At 38.4% G+C, this 23848-nt stretch overlaps 5 protein-coding genes across 5 annotated transcripts; 3 read left to right on the forward strand and 2 right to left on the reverse strand.

The window, feature by feature from the left end:
- The first annotated feature begins 36 nt into the window (after window positions 1–36).
- FOBCDRAFT_225211 (NADH-ubiquinone oxidoreductase complex I, 21 kDa subunit-domain-containing protein) lies at window positions 37–1032 on the forward strand. Its single transcript, XM_031187209.3, has 4 exons — window positions 37–172; window positions 229–245; window positions 367–572; window positions 624–1032. Exons 1-4 carry the CDS (start codon window positions 98–100, stop codon window positions 890–892), a joined length of 567 nt encoding a protein of 188 aa, XP_031038344.2. The 5' UTR covers window positions 37–97; the 3' UTR covers window positions 893–1032.
- Window positions 1033–1807: 775 nt separating this feature from the next.
- On the forward strand, window positions 1808–3228 carry FOBCDRAFT_39794 (uncharacterized protein). Its single transcript, XM_031187207.3, has 4 exons — window positions 1808–2362; window positions 2417–2494; window positions 2548–3045; window positions 3096–3228. Exons 1-4 carry the CDS (start codon window positions 1827–1829, stop codon window positions 3124–3126), a joined length of 1143 nt encoding a protein of 380 aa, XP_031038342.2. The 5' UTR covers window positions 1808–1826; the 3' UTR covers window positions 3127–3228.
- A 356-nt stretch (window positions 3229–3584) lies between these two features.
- FOBCDRAFT_225214 (permease family-domain-containing protein) lies at window positions 3585–5926 on the reverse strand. Its single transcript, XM_054704968.2, has 2 exons — window positions 5417–5926; window positions 3585–5358 (listed from the first exon to the last, which is right to left on the reverse strand). Exons 1-2 carry the CDS (start codon window positions 5495–5497, stop codon window positions 3691–3693), a joined length of 1749 nt encoding a protein of 582 aa, XP_054560943.1. The 5' UTR covers window positions 5498–5926; the 3' UTR covers window positions 3585–3690.
- A 4401-nt stretch (window positions 5927–10327) lies between these two features.
- On the forward strand, window positions 10328–11584 carry FOBCDRAFT_275198 (uncharacterized protein; the record flags this gene model as incomplete). Its single annotated transcript, XM_054704969.1, has 1 exon — window positions 10328–11584. One exon carries the CDS (start codon window positions 10328–10330, stop codon window positions 11582–11584), a length of 1257 nt encoding a protein of 418 aa, XP_054560944.1.
- Window positions 11585–12085: 501 nt separating this feature from the next.
- FOBCDRAFT_275199 (uncharacterized protein) lies at window positions 12086–12654 on the reverse strand (the record flags this gene model as incomplete). The annotated part of the gene is made up of 3 exons (XM_031187197.2): window positions 12086–12183; window positions 12242–12433; window positions 12492–12654. 3 exons carry the CDS (start codon window positions 12652–12654, stop codon window positions 12086–12088), a joined length of 453 nt encoding a protein of 150 aa, XP_031038332.2.
- Window positions 12655–23848: the final 11194 nt, after the last annotated feature.

Here is a 23848-nt window from a genome sequence, read left to right on the forward strand (position 1 = left end):
TCCGGCTCCAGCTTCTGAATGTACCGAAACCGACGACCTCGAAAGGCTTTGGTGGTAGTATTCAAGGAATTGACTGCCACGGACGACGCATCACACAATGGCTGAGACAGCGACAAAGCAGTCGACCCCGTCCTTTGTCGGGACCAGCAAGGTCGTTCAGACCGAGTATCCCGTAAGTGACGCTTCAATTAATGGAGCAATTGCAGTTGCTAACTGATGATGTTATAGCTCATTGACAACGATCCGTACGTAACCTGAGCCCCTCCGATACCCAGCGACGACGATAGGAATGAGATGGAATGCATTGGAGAATCGAATTGCTTGGATTTGGGTTGGATTGGGTTGAGCTTTGCTGATCCTCGGCAGTCACTTCAAGCGAGTCGTGGGTTATGCCCGTACATCCGATTACATCGCCGGCACCGTCGCCGCTGCTTTCGCTCCCGCTGCTCTCTACGCCCTCGAGAAGTTCGCCCCCTCACACGTAGGCAAGGGTGGTTTCCCCAAGGCCATGCGACTGGCTGGTGGTGTTGGTCTCTTGGGTGGTTTCCTCTACTTCTACCAGCGATCAGCCCGTACGTTTACAGCACCCGGAGGACATTGAGTAACTGAACTAATCTGAATAGTCCGATTTTACGGCGCCACCGAGAACGCCCGCGAGATTGAGATGGATATGCGCGAGATGGTTGATAAGGTTAAGAAGGGTGAGCCTCTATATGGCGTTAGCCGGCTAAGCCCTCATCTTCAGGGTGTTGCTGCCCGACAGAGCAGATACTCTGCTCTGTTCCTTAGCACGATTCCTTGGTTCAACTTTGTCAACCATAACCAGCATGGTGTCGACACAGCCAAGTACTACCAGCAGGCTGAGCGGGAACTTGAGGCTGAGCGCTCGTAAGAGAGGAGGGAAATTAAGATTTACGGAGAGCGAGAGGAGGATTGGATGGGAAAAGAGGTGTATATTACCAGCGGAGGTGGGCATTGCCTCGACGGCCTGGCGAGTTTATTTGTGAGATGGAAATATATTCCTTGAACCAATCTTTTGTGCCATATTTGTGTTTTTATGATGACCTTGACAATTTAGGCTTGAAAGAACGTAAGTTGATTAGCTTAAGCATCTTGTTCTACAAGGAATGAGCTGCGGTGGGCTGAGTAGGCCTTGTCCATGTCTGCTACTGAAAAGTCGTGATACGGTACAGGCACGTAGACCATGGACAACCATAATCCTACGCCTCATGTTATGGACTGCCACTACCAGAGTCTCATCCTCTTCACATTATTCTCACAGTTTGAAGATGAGATGGATGTTTGCTACTTGAGATATGCTATGTCCGCTTAACGCCTGTTCTAGTGAGACATAGCTAGGTCAACTTGACTGGTTCGCTTTCCATTCGCACCGGAGATACGGGCCAAGCATACAAATATGGCAAGAGCCTATTCTCACACTAGTTATTCGTATATAAGAGGTCTATTCGGTGTCTGAATGTAACATTCTTATTGCAAGTCCGTTCAATTCCGCCCAAGTCCGTCCCTCATGATCAGTTGCTGTCGGGGACCGGCCAACTCCGTCTCTGGGCCACAAGCTCCTGACCAATCAAAGCTCGCGTAATCGACGTTTCTCCCAAAGAACACAGATTCAATCCGTAACAGCTTCCCGAAGTGGAACACCAAGAAAAGAATTTTTGTTGTTTCACTGAATCCTCATTTTCTCCTTTTTCCTCATATATATTCTGCTGCGGGATGTGGATAAATTGAGGGCTGATTGTGGTGTCGACATCTGCTTATCTCACCTGTCAACGTATCTCAGTCATCTATACGAACTACCTTACAAAATGGTGTCAGCAGAACAATCCATGGATCTCCCCGTGATTGACCTCGATGTCTATCTAAACAACCCTCTTGACTCAGAAGCCGTTCAAGAAGAGTGCAGAAAAGCAGCCAACGCCCTCATCACATACGGTGCTCTCGTCCTTCACGACAGCCGAGTCTCAGAGGAGGATAACTCAACTTTCCTCGACATTCTTGAAGATTACTTTGCTCAACCCGAAGAGGCCCTCAGAAAAGATGAGAAGCCTGAGCTGAGCTATCAAATTGGTGTCACATTAGAGAACACAGAAAAGCCCAAGTGTGCTGTTGATGAGCCATGCCTCGATGTTATTCAGAGACTCGACCCTTCACAAAGACCGTTAGATATCTCAGCTCACTCACCGGATCCCAAGTGCAGATTCTTCTGGAGAATGAGCGAGCAACCGCCTTTTGAGACCGAGTTCCCTGGATTGAACGCCCCAAACGTGGTCCCTGAAGCCCCTCATATCAGAGACCGATGGGAGCCAGCCATGAACCAGTGGGGGACGTCTATGAAGAGCGCGTAAGTCCCCGAGTTTCCTTCTTTTGAGCCCTCGAGTGCTGATCAATGTCATAGTGTATCCAAGTTGGCAGAGATGACCGCCGTTGGTCTAGACCTACCAGCTCAGTTCTTCAGCGATGCTGGAAAATACGGGTAAGTTCCCTCACAATATCATAGCAGTCGCCCAAACTCACGTGCGTAAACAGACCTCACCTTCTTGCCCCAACAGCCTCAGACCTGGTCAAGTACGGCGAGAAGAACACCATCTTGGCCGGCTTCCACACAGACCTCAACTTCCTCACCATCCATGGTCGCTCCCGCTACCCTGGTCTTCACATCTGGGCACGCAACACCGGAAACCGTATTGCCGTCAAGATCCCATCAGGAAACTACCTCCTTGTCCAAGCGGGCAAGCAGATTGAGCACATCACTGGTGGACTCATCAAAGCTGGCTTCCACGAGGTTATTGTGAATGAGAAGACCATTGAGACCATTGAGAAGAGGAAGTGTGACTTCCCTGACAGACCTCTGATCAGAATTTCGAGTACTCTGTTCTGGCATCTTGGCAGTGATGTCGATCTCAACCCCGTTCCCAAGCTCGTAGCAAGGGCAAAGGAAGTGCGAGAGCGACAGAAGGAGCTTGGAAGAGATGAGGGACGAGAGGTTGAGTATCCTCCCATGAAAGTTGGACACCAGGTGCAGGAGTATGTCAACCCCCCCCAGCCACTGACGATAGAAGCTAACTATGACTTAGGGAACTGAAGCACATTGCTTTGATGGCTTAGAGCGAAACTACTTAGCGAAGAGCGATGATTTATGACTTGAAGATCTCAAAGACGACTTGTTATGAGGACTGGATACAGGCTGGGGGATGAGGCTCATTTGTGTTGAACTCGCATGAAACCCAGCTGTAGATACGCCTTGTTTGACAGTTGCTCAGATATGAAAACACGAAGGCCTTGTGTGCTACTCGTCTCATCATACGTACTTATCTGATTGTATATTGTCCGCTCTGTATTCAGTTCCCAGAACACAGTGCAACGGATCGTGCACGTACACCATGGCATGCTACTTACACCAGTGTTACCTGGCACATCCCAGACATGTACGCCTTCCGTAAGTCGAATGCCAAAAACTCCGAGAAACCGGGCTAGGGACTGACGGGCCTCGACATGGCTGTGTAGTTTGAAGTCGGGGCGACACGTCTTTACGAGACATCACTTGCAAGGACAGGTCAGGCATATCAAACAGAACATCATGTTATTGTTTTCTTGGGTATCTTTCAGATCCTCCTACGTTCACTCAACATACTGACATTTTTAAGTAGCCGCAAACTCTTCCATATCCTTTCAAGTCTCCTTCTCACGGGGAAGAGTAGTCTCAGGCACCTTGCCGCCCTCAGATCCACCATGATCAGAACCAGTCTCCTCAGGCACGGCATTTTGGTTCACAGTTGTGTCATTGGCAGCAGGAGGGAACTCCTCACGCCAGAAGTCCTTCTTTCCGTGAGCAAGTCGGTTCAACCAGGGGGGCAAGAAACCACCGGGAATGCGCCAAGTCCAGCCGTCTCTCTCCTCATAGTTGGGAGGCACGATACGACCACCGGAAACAACCTTGATGACCAAAACGACGGTGTTGATCAACATATATGTGCAGATACCAGCAATCAGACCATCGGCAATGGAGTACGCAAAAGGCATGATGGCAATGGTGAGGAAAGCAGGAACAGCATCACCCATGTAACGCCAGTTGATCTCAGTAACCGCGCCAACCATCATAGAACCAACAAGAACGAGAACGCAGCCGGTGGCCCAAGGAGGAATGGAAGCAAAAATCGGCGCAAAGAAGATGGAAATGAAGAAGCAGATTCCGGCAACCATGGCGGTCAAACCAGTCTTTCCACCCTCGGAAATACCGGCACCAGATTCGACAAAAGCAGTGACGGGGGGAACACCGAAAACAGCGCCAATGGAAATGCTCAGGGCGTCGACCATGTAGGCAATCGAAGAGCCTTCAAAGTCCTGGGTAACGGGATCGACAAGGTTGGCGAAACGAGCCATACCATACAGTGTACCAGTACAGTCCAGGATGTCGACATACAAGAAAGTGATGAGCGCAAGACCAAACTGGCCGCTGTGGCCAGAAATGTTGAACTGGAGGACGTTGAGGGTGTGCTTGATCTCATGGAAATCGACAACCTTCTTGAAGAAGTTGAATCGATCGTCGCCAAGGGTGTCGTAGGGGAAATATGACACAGGAGTGTCTCGTGGCCAGGAGATGATGCTGACAAGAAGAATACCAGCAATGATGGCACCCTTGACACGGTACATCATGAGCAATACGGTGAAGATGCCGCCACAGAAGATGCCAATCCACAGGGTAGGGCTTCTCATCTTCTGGGAGGAAGGGCACAGACCGGTGTCAGGGTCCCGGTATTGCGATTCACAACCTGCGAGTTCCATAGGAGTGGAAACGGCACCAACAATCAGACCGATACCCTCGCTATAAGTGAGACCAATGAGCGTCAAGAAGAGACCGATACCGACACTGGTGGCGAGCTTGATACAGCGGGGGATGGCGCGAGCAAGCCATTGACGCATACCGAAGAGAGCAAGACCGAAGAAGATGAAGCCTTCAATGAAGATGGCTGTAAGGGCAAGCTCATAAGGGACGGGGCCAGAGCCGCTGGGACCAACGACGGTGTAGGTGAAGTAGGCGTTGAGACCCATACCAGGAGCGAGACCGACGGGAAGGTTGGCAAGCAGGCCCATGAAGAAAGTAGCCAGAGCAGAAATGGCAGCGGTAGCAGTGACAGCATCACGCTTGACCTCGGCAACACACAGCTGGTAGGCTTCGTCTGGGACGCAAGCACCGTCCTTGTAAGTAGGGCAAATACATGGACCACCGGATTCAGAAACAATCGAAGAGTTGACAGCAATAATGTAGGCCATGGCAAAGAAGGTAGCGAGACCAGCTCGAATCTCAGTGAAGAAGAGAGAGCCCTTGCGTTCACGAGGCTAATTGGAGAGAGCGTTAGCTGTGAAGTTGATATCGGAGGTGGCCGATTTGACTTACATGACCCGAACCCTCAAGCTGGAACCAACGTCCAACAGGACTGGCCGCAATCTTGCGGTTGGTCTTGTCCATCCAACCCATCTTGAAGATTGGGTTGACAATGACTATGTGACAAAAAGGTATTCAAAAATTGAGCAAAACCCAAAAGCCACGGGACAAGTGTGATCGGCGTGCTGCGAAGCTCGAGATTGAAAGTTGAATTGACAGACGGGAGGCAGCTGTCTTTAACTAATGGCGATCCAAAGCGTTCGACGAATGTCCTAGACTCTTTTACAGTTAGCTCCTGTATTGGCCAAGTCTAGACAGATAGATAGCCAACGGTATGTCTCCGATAAAGAGGGTCGGAGGCGGCCGAGGAGGCTAATGGAGGGACAACGGAGGTTATGTATGTGGTGGGATAGGCAATGGGGGTCCAAGCCCAGATATCTTAACTGGGGGAGATAAGAGACTGGGGAACTTGGGAACTGGGGTTTTAGGGATTGGGTGCATGTGAGCAAGGGTGTATTGGCGCAAAGTCCAAAACTATACATAGAAGAGGTTGTACATTGATGCGCAAGGGCGACAAAAGATCCAGGGAAGGCAATGGACTAGAGACTTACTGATGGAAGTACAAAAGAGGCGTCGGCTGGTATACCTAGTACGTGGTGCAAGGCAAGCCGTAATGTAATGCAATGCGCACGTAGTGTATGTACCTGTAGATGCAATTGACGCCTAAGTAGGTAGGCCAAGATGTGACGGAAACGTAAAGAGTCCCGATCGCAATCTGTCGAGTAGTAGAGGGTGTAATGCGACGACGGACGAATGTGCCGTATCGGGGAAGAGAATAACGTCCCGATATCAAGGGTCCGATGGGAAGGTCCAAAGAAATGCTCGAGCCAGAGCAAAGATATAAGCCCTAGCAAGGTTGATCAAATAAAGCTCGGAGCAGTTTCTCTGTCTCTGTCATGCGCTTGGAGCCAGCGTTGAACTTGACTTGCAGCTGGTGAAAGTTCTAGAGTTTGCGTGAGAGACCCGGGGGAGACGACGGCGAAGAATAGGACGACAAAGAGACGTCAGTGGTACATACAGCTCAACCAACCCTTGAGAGGTGAGCAAAGTGTTGCAGCCAAGGCAAGAGGTGATTCGCGATGATGCGCGAGGAAAAAGAGAAGAGAGCAAATTTGCAGATGGCAAATTCGTGATAGTACCGGTTGCCCAGTCTCCGGTGAATGGGCAGCTGCTTCCTCGAGATGCTCCGCAAAAAAGTGAATGGCAAGAACGAATCGGCTGAGGCACTACATTCATCTCAGTCGATTTTTAGCCATTGACCCCGGTTTTTTCATCCTTTCAAAAATTTTTGCTGCCATTGTTGAATTTCCGTCCGATTAAACCCTTACCCAAAACGTCGTCGCCTCTTGGCCCAGCAGCCAACGAGCAGTGCCAGAACAATTGCCCAGGAACCGCAAAAGAGGATGCAAGCCATTGCGCGGGTAAGGTGGAGTTCGATAGCGATAGCGGCGGCGCGGGTGCAACGCCACCCAGAGACGAGCCGCCCATTCAGAAGACTCGAATTTGCTCCTAGCTCTTTGTTCTCCGTTCTAACGGTATGGAGTCACTGTAAGTCACTGGCAGGCTTCGAAAAGAGGTGGAGCGGACTGTGCGAGCGAATACTGGACGCGTTGTGGCTTGGACCATGTGGTGCCATGTTGTAGCTCAAACGTATTCAACTGCAAGCATCCGCTGTTTTGATGATGATGATCAAGCGGCTCCAGCAGTTGTAGTTCACGTGGGGCTTTGTTTCGTGCGACGAGGAGGGAAATGACTCGAAAGTTGAGCACAGCTTGCAAAAGACACAATGCACAGTCACAATATCGGAGGGTCCAATTTGAATGGTGTAAGGATGTAGGATCGATCTTGTGCTTATCTGCTTTGTTGGTCTGTTACACATGGCAACACGGACGAGCTGAGACAGCAAGCATGGCAATTTCAATGGTTCGAGGTCAGTGTGGATGGATGGAGCTGAACATCTTTAGAACAGGTCGGGTAAGCACCTTCCTTCTAGAAGCCGGCGCAATGCTGTGCTCTTCTATTGCGCCTTAGAACTATAATATTGGCGCTTTGGTGTTGTTTCTTGATTCATTGCGACTGTTTCGCCTTCAAGATGTGAAGTTTTTGCGGTCGCTGTTAGCACGATGGAAAAGCTTCTCACCGTCTTTAACGGAACGGGCGGTTGATCAGCTTGTGGCTGATGACCTTCCTAGCTTGGATGTACTGTCGCGTGCTGCGCTGGTGCTGAAACTTTGATACACCGTGCGGAGTGTGTGGCTCACTAATTGAATATTGGCCTGTGCTCACTCGTTGATAAAGGCCCTGGAGGCATGTCAAGTGTGATAAGCGCAAAAGATAACGGACCAAGAGCCCCAGAAAAGCGCCGTCCTCCGAGCTTTATCACCTATCCGAGTTTCGCCTGCTAACAGTTTTTAGTGAACGAAACACTGGGAGATTGATGATCTTTAATTGAGCTATCCAGGGCCGAGAGTTGTTCCGGTAGCGGTGGGCCGGAAGTCTGCGATCTGTATTGACGCTGGTCACCGAAACTCAGTTGAATGTGTGTATGTATCATTGCTATCGTGACTCTCATCGTGATGTTGTTAATCACGATGCAATGCATCAATAGATCGCCGTAAAGGCGCAAGCTCCCAAAATCATCACAGCTGAATTGAAATAACTATTGATGTCTTCCAGGGTGTCTCAGTCACTGCACCTCGGACTTATTCTGGTGTTCTCGTGCCTCTATTAACATAACGTTACTCTGCCCAGTTTCGCCCTTGCTTCGTGCAACAGCAATCGAGCTGAAAGATGAGCGATGCTACGTGTTCATGAGGCAGTCAACAAAGAGATATTGACCCAAATAACGCCGTCTTTTTAGAATTACTCAGGCCTAATAAAAGACCCAGCACAAAACGTGCATCTTTGGCTCAACATGGAGTTCTTTGAGCGTTCTGAGTTGCACAACATGAACTCTGGCCTCAAAGCGCTGAGCCTCATGGCTCAGTTTCAGTGACTGCCGGTCCCCGGCACTTCATTTCAACCTCTTCCCGCCATTTCCCCAGGTCAGGATGGATTCTTGGTCTGCAGGTTTCCGTTCCCCGCTTTCCAATTCTTCTCGTCCTTATCCCGATCTGGTCAACCTTGTTCTGCCCCAGATGACTACTCTCGATCTTCCGAGCTTCATACAGGTTTGCTCGAAATACCCCTCTGTTGATCTCACGTTTGGGTATGACGACGGTTTTAACCGACGACTCTCACCGCCATCATTTGTGAGCGGAAATTGTAAGTCCCGAGCCCGTTGTCTTCAAGGGTCGATGGCTGGTTGCCACTGCATTAGACAAGGCGCCTAGGGATACCACACCGACGAGAACCAGGTAACACAATTATACACACAGTCAGCTTGCTTTTTGCCTGAGTCAAACCCCAGCATATTACAGTACAGGATGGATAAACCCTGGTCCTCCTGCGTCAAACTGAAAGTTTAACTAAATGGGATCAGCTAGATTGGCATTGCCGATGAGATCCCATGATAAACTTCCGATACAACACATGCAACCCCAGTCCATCAAAGAGCGATCATTTTGATCTTGACAAGGGGGAGCTATCTGGTCTGGAATCTGAGCTGAACGTTCTAACCTCGCAGTATGACTGCTTGTCTGTGATGAGATCTCTCAATGTTTCTCGATATCACTACGACCAAACGTGTGTCTGTGACTGTCATAATCGTGTGGAAGCGTCATATGATACACGATCTCCTATTGGCACCAGGAGCAGCATCTATGCTACTCCCTGGATCAATAGATGTATCACGGACTCGGAGGCCGAAGAGAAGCTCAGCATCGTCATGATGGCATGAAAGGCGGCAGCCAACAATTACAATGAGTCCTGTTTGAAGGATGAAGCACACGTTTCAATCTAACATTCGTCCAAGGGTCGCGCAAGGCGGGTTGCTTGCCGGGGAGAGACCGGCCATCCTCCGTATGAAGCTGAGGTCATGAGAGGAAGCGCCCCGATGGCCTCATGAGACACTAACAATTCCCTTCTCAAAAGAGGTGTTTGAGCGATATCCTGTCCCTATTAGATGCGTCGATTGATAGGAATCGACCAGAAATCACTCGCTATTTTCCCAATCATTTGTCCGCCATTTTCTGTAGGTTAACGAGAGACGAGACCCTTGGAGTAGTGACGTCAATCAGCTGAGCAGTTGGATCTTATGACGTCGAACATGCAGGGTCTTTAATGGAACCCACACCGAGTTCCCCAGGAAAGCCTGTCAAGCTCAGAGCTGGATGGCTGGTATTCTTCTCCGGGTAATGCACCTCGACGCCATATTTCTGGCCTTGGTTTTATGCATCCCATCAGCGAATTGTAACGCTATGTGTTGATTATATGTGCGAAAATTAATGCATCCTCTTCAATGACGGAAGAGAGATCTGGTTAGCGGCCCCCTCCTCTACCTTAGGGACTTAGCCCTTTGATCCTCGCGCCAAGGTCACCCACTCACTCACTGACAGTCTCACTTCCGGTTCAGATTCAAGCCGCGCCATGACCCAAGTTGTGACCTACTATATTTGATGATCCCTGGATACGGAGTTCTCCTTTACTCTCTCCTCTTACCGCTTATCACCTGTTCCATTACGTGTTTTATGCAGGCACCTCTTTACATAAAGAAGGATTTATCCCCAACATTCTGCCTCTCCACTATCGATATGCACATCTAGGCAACTCACAACTTCCTGGCTACGTTGCATAAACCTTTGTTCTCTTACAACAACGTCAACCTACCAGCCCTTTCACCTCTCAGACACGCAAACAAACCATCGGATAGAGCCTCCATCTTCCGCTCTCACAGGTCTCAACACCCGTATCACTGCTACACATATGGCCTACTACCGCCCGTCCAGACAACAAGCGCGCCCATACGGATATGACGATGACTACGTAGCGCCAGATCCCGGGAGGTCGTATGACCCTTACGATGACCGAAATGCACCTCCTCCCCGCAAAGTCAGAAGAGAGCCGGCAACAGATGCGTCACCTCCCCGTCGCTACAAGACACAAAGAAGTCGCCGCCCTCCGAGTCCTGGCAGGCCAGGGTACCCTGATGATCCTATGATGGATGATCGGAGAGCCGAAGGCCGTCCCCGTCGCAGATATGAGCCGGAGCGTCGTGGACGGAGTGCCGGGCCTGATCGACGAAGCCGAGACATCAGCCCTCCACCCTTCGGACCCCCGCCAGATTCACCTCGCCGAAAGGCTCGCTCAGCTCGTCCCGATCGCGATGCTCATTCCCCCGAGCGAGAATTTCGCCAATCTTCACGCGAGCCTCGCTCAGGGCGGGATCGGGATCGGGAACGGGAGTTACCCATCCGTGGAAAACGGGACGCACGACCTGACAGATACCCTCGATTCGAGCGCGATGCTCCACCAGTGCATCCTTACGATCGTAATGCATATGCCCGGGAACCAACTTCACGCGCATACCCCGATGATCCTCGAGACCAACGACGGTCCAAGCACCGCGATGCTGAGCCGGAATCGCCTCGGCGCCATGGAAGATCAGTGCCACCGTCACCTCGATCTAAGTCGCAAGGACGGGGTCGAAAGTCACGATATCCAGACTCCGACTCTGACTCGGAGGATGATCATTACGGTGCCAAACTTGGAGCTGCTGGAGCTGGAGCGGGTGCCGCTGCTGCTGCCAGTCGACGACGCCCACGGTCTCAAACAAGAGACCGTCGTGGGCGAGATCCTGCTCGATCTCCAAATCGAGGTCGGCCTCCGACCACACAGAAGAATCGCGGCAGCGGTCCTGCCGGACGTCGCAGCTCCATGCCTGCTAGCACCAAGCCACGCACTGCATGGTGGCAGAACCCCATGGTCCAGGCTGGTGCCCGTACTGCTTTCACAGCTGGTGCTCAAGCTGCGATGAAATCTGGTCATGAATCTGGTCCCTGGCTCGGCCCCAAGGGCGCCAAAGTTGCAACAGCTGCTCTTGGTGCGGCCTTGGTTGATGGCTTCATGGGCCAGAAGCATCCCAACAGTACCAGACAGAAACTGATGAGGCAGGGCGTTGACCTTGCCTCAGCTCAAACCACAAGGGTGCCCGAGCACCATGGCCATAGTCGCAGACGATAATGGCTGACGACACTGCGTTTATTCTCTTTCATGGTATCTAATACTCGTTTTCACAAAGATTGAAAATTACGTTAAAAACATGCTCAAGCATTACGGAGGTTACACAATCCAGAGCACTTGTTGACAGGCATTGGATCGGCGCATTGTTATGGAGTTGGTGATAGAATGATTATGACAACTGTACGATACTTATGAGACTTATGAGATACCTTCCTGCATTTCAAGAATTGAGATTTACTCTATGCTTCTATCGTGTCCACAACTTAGGGTTTGATGTTTTAATGTGATACGAAGAGGTCAGTGACAACACAGCTATGTTACACAAGCATTCTCATTCTGGTCAATTTAAACTCAATATGCTTTAAACGATAGTCCATAACCGAAATATCAACCCAAAAACTTCCCCAGAAGAATGATCGAAACGTTACTCGTTTACTCATCGGATGATAACCGTCTTTTCCCAAGAACTCTCGCCATAAACCCCTTCAGTATGCTAATAGTCTAGGACAAAGTCGAGTTCCACGGTCGACAGCGATTGGCCTTGCACATACCGTTGCAGCAAGGTCCTACAGGCTGCCCGCGTGTATCATAGCACTCGCCTACCATTGACCGTCGTCAGATATGCCGGATCACGGGAGTTAGATCTGGCGTACTTACCGTACATAGGAACACAACTGCCGGTGCAGTCGACAGCGATGATCACTCGAGGGGAGTTATCGAGGATGTGCTGGGAGCCATCCTTCGTGCTGACTTTGGAGGTCAACTTCGCTTGGTCCTCGATGGCGAAGAAGCATTGTTCAAGAGCATTGTAGTCTGAATTGTGGATGACATCGACACTGAGATCATGATCTGAAGAAGAGCACATAGGGTAAGCGGCTGAGCGGGATATGCTAATAGAGACGCCTACCAGTCTTGCGAGTACTGCCATCAACAGGGAAAGCAATAGAGTAAGAAGCCAAACCGCCATGGAAGGTAAGGTGAATAAACTGAGGATCCGATCGTTGAAGAACGCCCTGAAGAGCAAGAACACGAGAGGAGAGAGGAAAGAGGAGAGTCGGAACAAACTTCATCATGCTTTATTTTAGATAACAACTACTTAAACATAGATATATTCATAATGTTAAGAATAATTGCTCCTGCCTTAATTGCTAAACTACATAATATAGAAGGAGAAAGATAGCCGAGGCGACGCTTCTCCACAGCAATCATATTACTCTTTCACAGACACATAATTATATAACTTTAATCTTTATTAACTAGTAACTATAAGCATTTGCAAGATTATAGAACATGCTAAGCAGCTACCTAGTACAATTGCAGACATCTAGAACATACTCAGAACAAAGAAACGCAGGTTTTAATCTATACAGTAAATAATCATAAAGAAAAAGGCATCTGACAGAAGAGATAGTAGTATAAATTCGGCCTTACCGCTACCTTTACTTTACTGCCATCAGCACACAAGACCATCACTACTAACTCACTCAAAACGGAACAACCACAATAACACCAACTCACAGTAACATCCACCTCAACAATATTCTGCAATTATAACACGAAGTCTTCATAACATTAGAAAGCATCAGAAAGGTTCAGCAGACTCTAGATTGCCTCCAGAACCGCTATACCCAACCCAGAATGTAATTAATAGGCTTCTTTTTGACTTTCGCATTACTATGGAGGTACATGGCTTATCTACATCCCAGCCATTCGACGCATGCCACAACTACGTGGTATTATCTCTCACTACGATGGTAATAACCTTGAAGGAGAAGGTGTATAAGCTACAGGTAGATATCTAGAACATTAATCCCATTCGCCGTCTATAGAATTAGGCTATAGGCTATTATAACAAAGGTATTATATTAATAGCTATAATTAATATTAGATACTGCCTGGTTAAGGCAGTAATTACGCTATTAAGGCAGATAAACCTTATATAATTTTAAATTCTATAATAATAGCCTGCTATAGAGGTCTTATTATTTAAGCCTTTATAGAAAAGTTAAAAAGCTTAATAGCCTTATATAAGGCTAATAGTAAAAAAAGAAAATTAAAAATAAATAAACTATTATATAATATATTAAAAAATATAATTTTTTTTTCTTATTATTAGCCTTATATATATAACAGGTAGTTTCCAACTATGGATAAACTAAGCCGTGCTAGGTTTATTATTAGCAGATTGCATAGGGCATAATACTAAGCTTATCAAAGTATTACATCTCTTAATAGTAGATTCAATACATATTAGGCTTAATCAATATAAAGAAGTTTTATTAATAGCTAGTAAGCTAAGTCTATAAAAGTGCTAATAAATATGTTTTATATACTAATAGTTCTCAGGAGGACTAATACTATAGTAAGGTCAATCCTCTCAGGACCAATATATTTTATACATCAGTCTAGAAGACCATAAAGCAAGGGTTATCAGTCCTTTATCTTATCAGTAGACCAAAGGTCTTAGAAAATCAGTCTAAAGTAAGATAATAGGTCTATCCTAGTAATTAGTAAAAAATAATAAGGTTTATATAACATAACCGCTAAGGTCATAACACAATCTCTCCCCTCTATTAGGTCTTATCCTCAAGACCTGTATAACCATCATTTCTTTCCATCTATTAGTTATAAATTAAACTTAATCCTATTTCTATCCTTTAAATACTAATAAGATATCAGGTCATATTTCTAAAAGCAAACCGCACCCGAAAACATTAGAAGCCATTAAGCTTTCTAAGTATATTATTAAATTTAGTAACAAGGTTATACCATGTTCCTATTATTTCCGAAAAGGCCTTTCTTATTAAATCAAAGGCAATTAATCTCATTGATATCAGAATTATACTAAGGCTAAGGTAATATATAATAGTTCAGGCGTTACTTCTTATCATATATTTCGCTTATTTTTATTTAAGTATTATTCTAACATTTTAATAATAAAAAAGAATATAAAAGCTTGCACTAAGTTGGAGAAGGAGGAAGAAAAAGCTAAGAAGGCTCTTAAGGCAGCTATAGCAAAGTTGGCCCATATTCGCAGTCAGAAGCATTTATTAAAGAAGAAGGGTAATAAGCTATTTACTCAAGGAATGCAGTCCCAGGAGGAATCAAATAAGCTTCAGGAGGAGTCCATAACTATTTCTAATACTCAGTCCTTAAGTGCCATAGACATAATTAATTAGAATTCTATTTTAGGCAACATCCCTTTCAAGTTAGTTAATAAAAATCCTTTAGAAGTCATTAGGCATTAACAAGGTATTTTAGTAGTTCCCATATATTTTCGCTTTCTAGGTAGTTTTTTCATTTTATCAAGTATTCCCATTAGCTATTATAAACGCAGGTTTCCTTAATTACCTCTACTTCATAGACTTCTAGTCCTAAGATTTCTTATAGTTTATTACCTATTTTAACTTATATTATATCTACTGCTAATTTAAGTAATAAAACATAAAAGACTAGATAAAGCCTAACCTTCGGTAATAAGTCCAGTTTGTAGTTATTTTCTAATATTTTCTGTAGTACTTTATAAGGTCTAATAAATTTATAATCCAATTTATACATTAGTCAGTCTATTTTAATGTTTTTTATGGCTAAATAGACTATATCTCCCTCCGAAAAGGTTAGTCCCTTTAACCATTTTAAGTCATAATAGTTTTTTATACGTTTTCTAACAAATTCAAGTTCTATTTTTATTTCTTTATATAAATTTTTAAGATTATTACTTTTAAGTATAGCAGCTAGGTTAACTAATTTTATTTATTATACATCGTAATATGCATCTAGGTTATATCTAAAGCTAGCATAAGCCAGTATATACTTAATGCTTTTATTATACACGGTATTATAGGCAAGTTAGGCTACTAGTAGTTTCTTAATCTAATTATTCTATTTATAATTAATATAACACTATAAATATTATTTAAGTACTTAGTTCATTTATTTAGTTTATCCATCAACCTGCAGTCAGAATACTATTATAAGTCAGTAATTTAATCCAAGTCATACCATAAGTAATTACCAAAATATTACTATAAATATAAGTCCTCTATCTAAAAGGATTTCTATAGGTAACCTGTATATACTAATAATATATTAATTAAAGATATAAGAAAGTTCTTCTGCATCTATTACTTCTCTATAAGATAGGTAATAAGAGAACTTAGTAAATTAATTAACTATAACTATAATACTATTATAAAAGATTCTAGTTAAGGGTTCTTCTAACAAAGATAGTTTAGTTATAAAATCTATTATAATAAAACTCTATAGTCTGTTTACTACTAATAATAGTTATAATTATCTATAAGGTTTATATTTCTATACTTTTATTCTTAAGCATAGGTTATATTATTAAATAACCTTTTTTATTATTCCTTTTATTCCTTTTATATTATAGTTTTCTTATATTCTTTTTTATATTTTTATAATGCCTTAGTGGCCATATAGGGGGTATTTATATATATCCTATACTAATTATTCTCTAAATTTATTTAATACCTATTAAAGTTATTATACTCTTTTTCCTTTATAGTTAAATCTTATTTCTTATAGATTATATAGTTTAGTGTTAAAATTTATCTATTTTTGAAATTTATTGTTTTTCTATATTTTATTAATAGTCTTAACAGGGTTGTATTTCTTATAGCCTTCTATTAGATTTTATATATAGTATTCTAGGGTAATGCTATTATAAATATCCTTTATTTAGTCCTATATTTTCTTATAGTCTCTATTATAAGGGACTAAATTATAATAGTAATTAAAGATTATTAATATATGTTTATTAAGTATCTTGATTTTTCCTCTGAAGTAAGTTATACCACTACCTTGGTTATAATATAACCCTCTAAGCTAGTTAATAAAGTCTTATTCGCCGTTATAGTATAATAAGCCTTGATATTCTGGTAAAGGTCTTAGTCCTTTTATTATTATTATAATTATCTTAACTAATTAAGTAAACTAATATTCTCCTTTAAAGTTAGTTTCTAAGAGTTGTTCTTTAGTTTTAATAGTTCTTATATTAAAATCGGGTCATTAACTAATAGCATTAGTATATCTATTATCAGTGCCTTTATAATATACTATAATAAAGTCAAATTCACATAGGTATTCAACATAGTATAATTATTATCAGTTTAGCTCTTACATTATTACAAAGTAAGCTATATTTTTATAGTTAGTAAATACTTTTACTAGGTGTTTACTTCCTCTAAGGTAGTATCTAAATTCCTTAAAGCAGTTAATAATAGCTAGGAATTCTTTATTATAAATAGGGTAGTTAAGTTCTACTCCGTGTATCTTATAAGAGTAGAAAGCAATAGGGTATAATATGCCATTATTATCTCATTATCCTATTTATCCTCCTAAGGCAAAATTAAAAGCATTAGTTTTAAGTTCTACTTACCGGTTAGGGTTAAATATAACTAGGACAGGTTTACTTATAATAGCAGATTTAAGCTATTTAAAAGCTTATTATACTTTATTATTCTATTAGAATTATTTATCTTTTTTAGTAATCTTAATAAGAAGGATAGTAATTTTACTAAAACCTTTAATAAATTATTAGTAATAATTAGTAAATCCTAGGAAGGATTAGGTTTCTTTTACTAATATTAAAACTTTCTATTTAGTAACTACTATAATCTTTTGCCTATTTATCCTGATTTTATTATATAAGATTTTATATCCTAAGTATATTACTTAGGACTAATAAAAGTAACTTTTAGTAGGTTTAATAAGTATATTGGCATCTTATAATGCTTTTAAAACCTTATAGATATATTTTATATACTCTTCTTCTATATTAGAAAAGATAAGAATATTATCTAGGTAGTAAACTATAAAGATATTAAGGTACTCTTAAAGTATATTTATAATTATATATTAAAATACTACAGGTGTATTAGTTAATCTAAAAGGCATAACCAGATATTTAAATAGTCTATATTTTATTTAAAAGGCTATTTTCTATTCATTACCTTCTTTAATTTAAATAAGGTTATAGGCAGATTTAAGATTAAAAGCTATAAACTATTTTTTACTAAACAGGCAATCCTTAAGTTTAGTAATAAGTAGTAATAGTATTTTGTCTTTTTCTATAATCTTATTAAGTTATTAATAGTCTACTATAAGTCTAAGTTTGTTTAAATTAGGTTTTAGTATAAATATAACTACATATCCTGCTAAGGATTTTAATAGTCTAATATATCCTTTTTATATTATATTGTTTACCTATTCTTTAAGTATTCCTAGCTTATCTTAAGATAGATTATAAATAAGGAAGAATTTCGGGTTCTTTCTATCTTTTAGTATGATTTTAATATTATAATCTATATATTAAGGTAACTTTATATCTAATTCCTCTTAAAATAATTTCTTATAGATATAATACTCTAGTAATATATTCTTAAGTTATTTATTAGATTCCTTCTTAGTAATCTATTTTATTTATTTAATATCTTAGTCTAGTTATTTAAACTATCCTTTAAGAGATACTATTATTTATCTAATATATTTAACCTTGCCTTTATAATACTTATGTTATATTCCTTTTAGACTAGGTAATACTTTATTACTTCTATCTTTGCTGCTCTCTTTAGTCGAAGTTTAAGATCTTATATTATAGCCTGAATTATTTTTATTATCTAAAGGGTAGTCTTTGTAGTCTACCTGGCCAGTTCTCTAGTTAAATTATAGGTTATAGTATAATAGCCATAGATATCTAAGTACTAAATTATACCTCTATATTAAGATAATATTAAAGTTAATTCCTTAATTCTTTCTATTAATAAATACCTTAAGGTAATTAATCTCTCTAGTAATATTTCCGTTTTTATAGAGATAGGTTTCTCCTTATCTATTATATATTATATATAAATTATTCTTATCTCTCTATAATAGCCTTAATTTATTAACTATTATAGAGGAAATAAAATTTATATTAGCTCTGCTATCTATAAGTATACTTAGCTACTTACCCTTAATTCTAACTTTTAGTTCTAGGTAGGTTTATTAGCATCCTTTTATTACCATTCTTAGAGCTTTCTTAGGTAGTTTAGCCTCTAATTTCTCGCCTATCTATTGCTCTGTTATAGATAGCATATGCCTTTTCCCCATAGGTAATCCATACTATATTTACTTTTAGTGCAGTTAATATCATTAGGATATTTATTCTAGGTGGCTAGTTTTTACTAGTAGGTAGCCTCTATCTTTCCTACCTTATAGTCTAAGATAATATCTGCTTTTTCTTCTTCAGTAAGGGGTCTTCCTTTCTCTTCCTCGGTTTATATTAACCAGTCTTATAACTATTATTTATCTAGCTATTAGGAGATATCTTATTCATCTCAGGATAGTTCTTCTTCCTATTAAGTAATATCTTTATTAATTTAACTAAGTTCTTTATTAAATGCTTTATCTTTGGCAATCTTGATTTCTTATTATACCTTCTGTCTCTACTATATAATATATCAAGAGTTTTAAATATATACTAGAGCTTATTCTCTTATCTTAGTATAAGCTTCTAGTTTTACTACTTAAGATCCTCTATATTTCTTTATAACTCGGTACCCAACTATATTAATAATTAAGTAGGGTCTCTATTCTTAGTATTCTAGAATTTATACTAGGAAACAGTTATTTACTAACTTATCTTACTAATATCTCAAGTAGTAATATCATATACATAATATCCATAATATCTGCTTATGATTTAGGTAGTTAGGGTACCTCCTTAGGTCCTTCTCGGCTTATATACGTTCCTCTAGAGTTATAGGATCTTCTAGTATTTCCTTAGTATATACTTAGATATAAATATTATTATCTTGTTCTATAATGGCTTGTTCTCTAGCAAGCTCGGTATATTTTTAATATTTACTAGTCCAAAAGCATTAGTTAAATTTATTATATTATGATATAATAGAGGTATTCTAGACTATTTTTTTATTCTTAATTTTAAGTTTTCTAGTATTAGATTCTCTTTAAACTCTATAAAATTCTAAGTAATTAGGATTATTAATATATTAATTTAGTTATTATAAGGTGACTTTAACAGAAATACTATTAATTTCCTAGTTAACCTTCTTAGTACTTAGTTTATTATCCGGGTTAGGGTTAACTTCCTTTCCCTTTCTAACTATGAAAACAGATTTTCCTTTAGTAGGATATTATATTTCTAGTTTAGGTACAAATACCTATTTAAGTTTAATTATTTTATCCTTTTTGGTTTATTATTATTATTCTCTTTAGTAGTTATTTCTTCTTTCTTTTTTCTCTTTCTTACTTTATATATAGGTAACTTCCGTGGTTAGTATTATATATCCTAGAATAGGTTATTGTTCTGGTTTTAGTCTAGGATAGTATTTTTTAAAGGTTTCTTCCTTGCTAAGGAATAGATTATATATATTAAGAAAAGGGTTAAAGTTATTAATATATAGCACTTAGGTTATATTATATCCATCTTTTCTTATTATGTTAATAGTTTTAATTGCTATCTACAGTTTATTATTCCTTTTAATTATATTAATTTTCTTACCTTTAGGTACTAGTCTATATTTTTAATTAGTTTTAACAGGGTTCTTACATTCTCGTTTATAATATCCTTTCTTGCCATAGTTATAATAAGTAACCTTAGACTTATCTTATTTAGTCATTCTAATAGCTATTAGTCCTGCTTTAGTGCCATAGGATGTATCAGTTTATTAAGTTCTTCCCTGGTTAGCATGGTATTAGGGTTTATTATCTTATTATCCTTTGTTTCCCTGTAAATTATAAGTTCTCTAGGCGAACTATTAGTTATTAATTTTAACTGCTATATTAATATATTTAACTAGTATTCTAGGATAATCTTTCTCCTATAATTCTTATTAAACTTATTCCTTAAGTATATTAAAGAAAAATAATATTAATATATCCTAGTCCTAGGGTAATTTACTTATAAGTTATAAAAACTTAACTCCTAGGGTAAATACTAATCTAGTTTATTTAAGTATTTTAATTTTCCTTTCTGCTTAGCCCTTTTTATTAATAGTTCTAAATGCTATTTTAAGTGCTTCTTTTATTTTATATTGCCTATTTTCTCTAAAAAGTAAAGCAGTTCATAGTTATAATTTATAAGGTAGGTTTATTATATAGTTATTTATAATAAGTTAAAACCATTAGGCTGCAGTTTTAATAAGTCTCCTGGCTATATATATTACTTTAGCAGAATTATTATAAAACTAATTTAGATAGTATATAATAAAGGCTCGGCTTTAAGTAAGGAATGTAAGTAGCTTGCTTGGAGTTTTATTAAAGTACTTAGGCAGGCTAGGCTTAAGGACTTCTCCTAGGTCTCTCCTATTATTAGCTGCCGAGGCCAAGTTATATATCTCCTGCTAGGTGTTATTATTACTCTAATTCTGCCGATGCTGCAGAGCGGTGAATTCCTCTAGCATCTATCGCATTTTATTTATCTTATTAGTGATATTCCTAAGTTACTTGTAAAGTCATTCGACCTCCAAGTCGTTAGAACTCTGGGAAGAGTCATCTATATTATCCATATTCTGGTCAGTTAGCAGGTAGTTAACTAGTACAGGATTAATAGGTACTGCAGGTTAATAACCCTGAAGGTTGGTAGCTATATTCTGCTGTTAGACAGGGTTAATATTTATAGATATTATGTTTATATTACTTAGTATTATATAGTATAATCTAAATAAGAGCTATTAATATATAACAGGTGGTTTCTAACTATAGATAAACTAAGCTATGCTAGGTTTATTATTAGCAGATTGCATAGGGCATGATACTAAGCTTATTAAAGTATTATATCTCTTAATAGTAGATTTAATGTATATTAGGCTTAATTAATATAAAGAAGTTTTATTAATAGCTAGTAAGCTAAGTCTATAAAAGTACTAATAAATATATTCTATATACTAATAGTTCTCAGGAGGACTAATACTATAGTAAGGTCAGTCTTCTTAGGACTAATATGTTTTATATATTAGTCTAGAGGACTATAGAGCAAGGGTTATTAGTCCTTTATCTTATTAGTAGACCAAAGGTCTTAGAAGATTAGTTTAAAGTGAGATAGTAGGTCTATCCCAGTGATTAGTGAAAAATAGTAGGGTTTACGTGACGTAACCGCTAGGGTCGTAACAATATAAGGCTATTATACTTTTTAACTTTTTTATAAAGGCTTAAATAATAAGACTTTTATAATAGGCTATTATTATAAAGTTTAAAATTAAATAAGGTTTATTTACCTTAATAATATAATTATTACCTTAACTAGGTAGTATTAATACTAGTTATAAGCCTATTACCTCTTAGTAGTTAATTTATACTTCTTTTTTTTATCTTACCTAAAGGACTAATCTTTAAATAACCTTTAAAACCATGCCTAATCTATTTATTATACTTTATATAAAATATTCTAAGATAAATATAAGGTAAAGGCAAGGTTTAAAGGAATTAAATTAACTTTTATATAAATTAATTAGCCTAAGTATTATCTAATTATATATAATTTTAATTTATATTTCTTTTATTATATTATTTTATAACCTAATTTAATTTATTATTAACTATTAAGCTAGCTTTAATTTATTAATATTTATAGTTTTTCCTTAAATATTAAAACCTTTTTTTCTTAATTTGCCTTTTTTTCTTTTTTTTCTCTCTTATTTTCCCTTTTTTATCTTATAATAGCCTTTAATTCTTTATAATAAAATATTTATATTATTAATTTAATTAATTTAATTATATATTTTAACTTTATAAATTATATCTAATATAAATTATTATTATTACCTAATATAATATTATTAATACAGGCTTATTATAACCTTAATATACTTTAACCTTATTTTAAATAATTAATTAGGTTTTTTTTTTTTTTTTTTTTTTATATTATTAGCCTTATATAAGGCTATTAAGCTTTTTTAACTTTTCTATAAAGGCTTAAATAATAAGACCCTTATAGCAGGCTATTATTATAAAATTTAAAATTAAATAAGGTTTATTTATCTTAATAATATAATTACTACTTTAACTAAGTAATATTAATACTAGCTCTTAGTAGCTAGGTTAACCTTCTTCCTTTATCTTACCTAAAGGATATACCTAGTCTATTTATTATAAAATATACTTCCTAAACTAACTTCGTCTTCTAGTTATATTTATTAGTATTAATTATAGCTATTAATATAATACTATATAATAGCCTATAGCCTAATTAAGGCTATTATATAACTAATTATAATCTTATTAATATAATTAGATTAATATTAAAGTAAGCTAAAGGTAAAAATTACTATATATTATATAAGATAGTTAAAGCTATTAAGATAAACTTCTCTTTAAGAGGTAAATTAAGCCTAATTAGAATAGCTATCTTTAAATATAGCCTAATTAGCTTAATTAATTATATAAATCTAAATTACCTAGATAATATAATATCTCTAACCTAGCTAATTAGAAAGCTATTTAAATTAAAGAAGCTAGAAGAAGCCTTATAATAAGGCTAATCTCTTAAGGTAAAAAAGGCAGCTTTTTTTATTATATTTATAGGTAATTTAGCCTAATATAAAAAGTAGCTTAAGAATATAATTATTAAGGCTAAATAGTTACTTTATATCCTCCTTCTTATATAAAAGTAAAGATAAATATAGGGTAAAGGCAGGGTTTAGAAATTCTATTAAAGTTAGAATTAAAGGAATTAGGTTAACTTTTATATAAGTTAGTTAGTAAAAGTTAAATTAACCTAAAGTTATAACTAGCTTTATTAATTAAATATATATAATAGGGTATATAATTAATTAACCTTATATATAAGAATAAATAAAATAAAATTAATAAAAAAGTAATAATTTAAACTAGGAATTAGGTCTTTTAATACCTTCATTTAGCCTATAATATATTTAATAATAAATATATTTTATATAATATTATAAAGATATATTTAGTAATTAAAAATTATAAGATTAACTTATTATATTAGTTATAATCTATTAATATATAATAAGTTTTTACTTATAGTTTTATAATAATAAAAAAAGAAATATAAACTTAAGACTTCTTTAATATTAATATTAATACTTTATATTAAAAGGCTAATTATATAATAATTAAGTATTATAATTAGATAATTATAGCCTAATTAATTATTATTAATAATAGTTATATAATAATATATCTTATAATAAAAGTAAAGATTTTTTAACTTATTCTAATATAGCCTTTTAGGGTTAAAGCCTTAATAATAATTACCTTAAAAGAGTAATAATA

The sequence above is a fragment of the Fusarium oxysporum genome, chromosome VI, assembly GCF_013085055.1.
Source record: "Fusarium oxysporum Fo47 chromosome VI, complete sequence".
NCBI lineage: Eukaryota > Fungi > Ascomycota > Sordariomycetes > Hypocreales > Nectriaceae > Fusarium > Fusarium oxysporum.

Coding starts and splice junctions, on each gene's coding strand:
- FOBCDRAFT_39794 (XM_031187207.3), top strand. CDS start 1,827: ATGGTGTCAGCAGAACAATCCATGGATCTCCCCGTGATTGACCTCGAT. Junction 2,363..2,416: donor GGGACGTCTATGAAGAGCGC/GTAAGTCCCCGA, acceptor TCAATGTCATAG/TGTATCCAAGTTGGCAGAGA. Junction 3,046..3,095: donor GTTGGACACCAGGTGCAGGA/GTATGTCAACCC, acceptor ACTATGACTTAG/GGAACTGAAGCACATTGCTT.
- FOBCDRAFT_225214 (XM_054704968.2), bottom strand. CDS start 5,497: ATGGGTTGGATGGACAAGACCAACCGCAAGATTGCGGCCAGTCCTGTT. Junction 5,359..5,416: donor AGCTTGAGGGTTCGGGTCAT/GTAAGTCAAATC, acceptor CTCTCCAATTAG/CCTCGTGAACGCAAGGGCTC.
- FOBCDRAFT_225211 (XM_031187209.3), top strand. CDS start 98: ATGGCTGAGACAGCGACAAAGCAGTCGACCCCGTCCTTTGTCGGGACC. Junction 573..623: donor CTTCTACCAGCGATCAGCCC/GTACGTTTACAG, acceptor TAATCTGAATAG/TCCGATTTTACGGCGCCACC.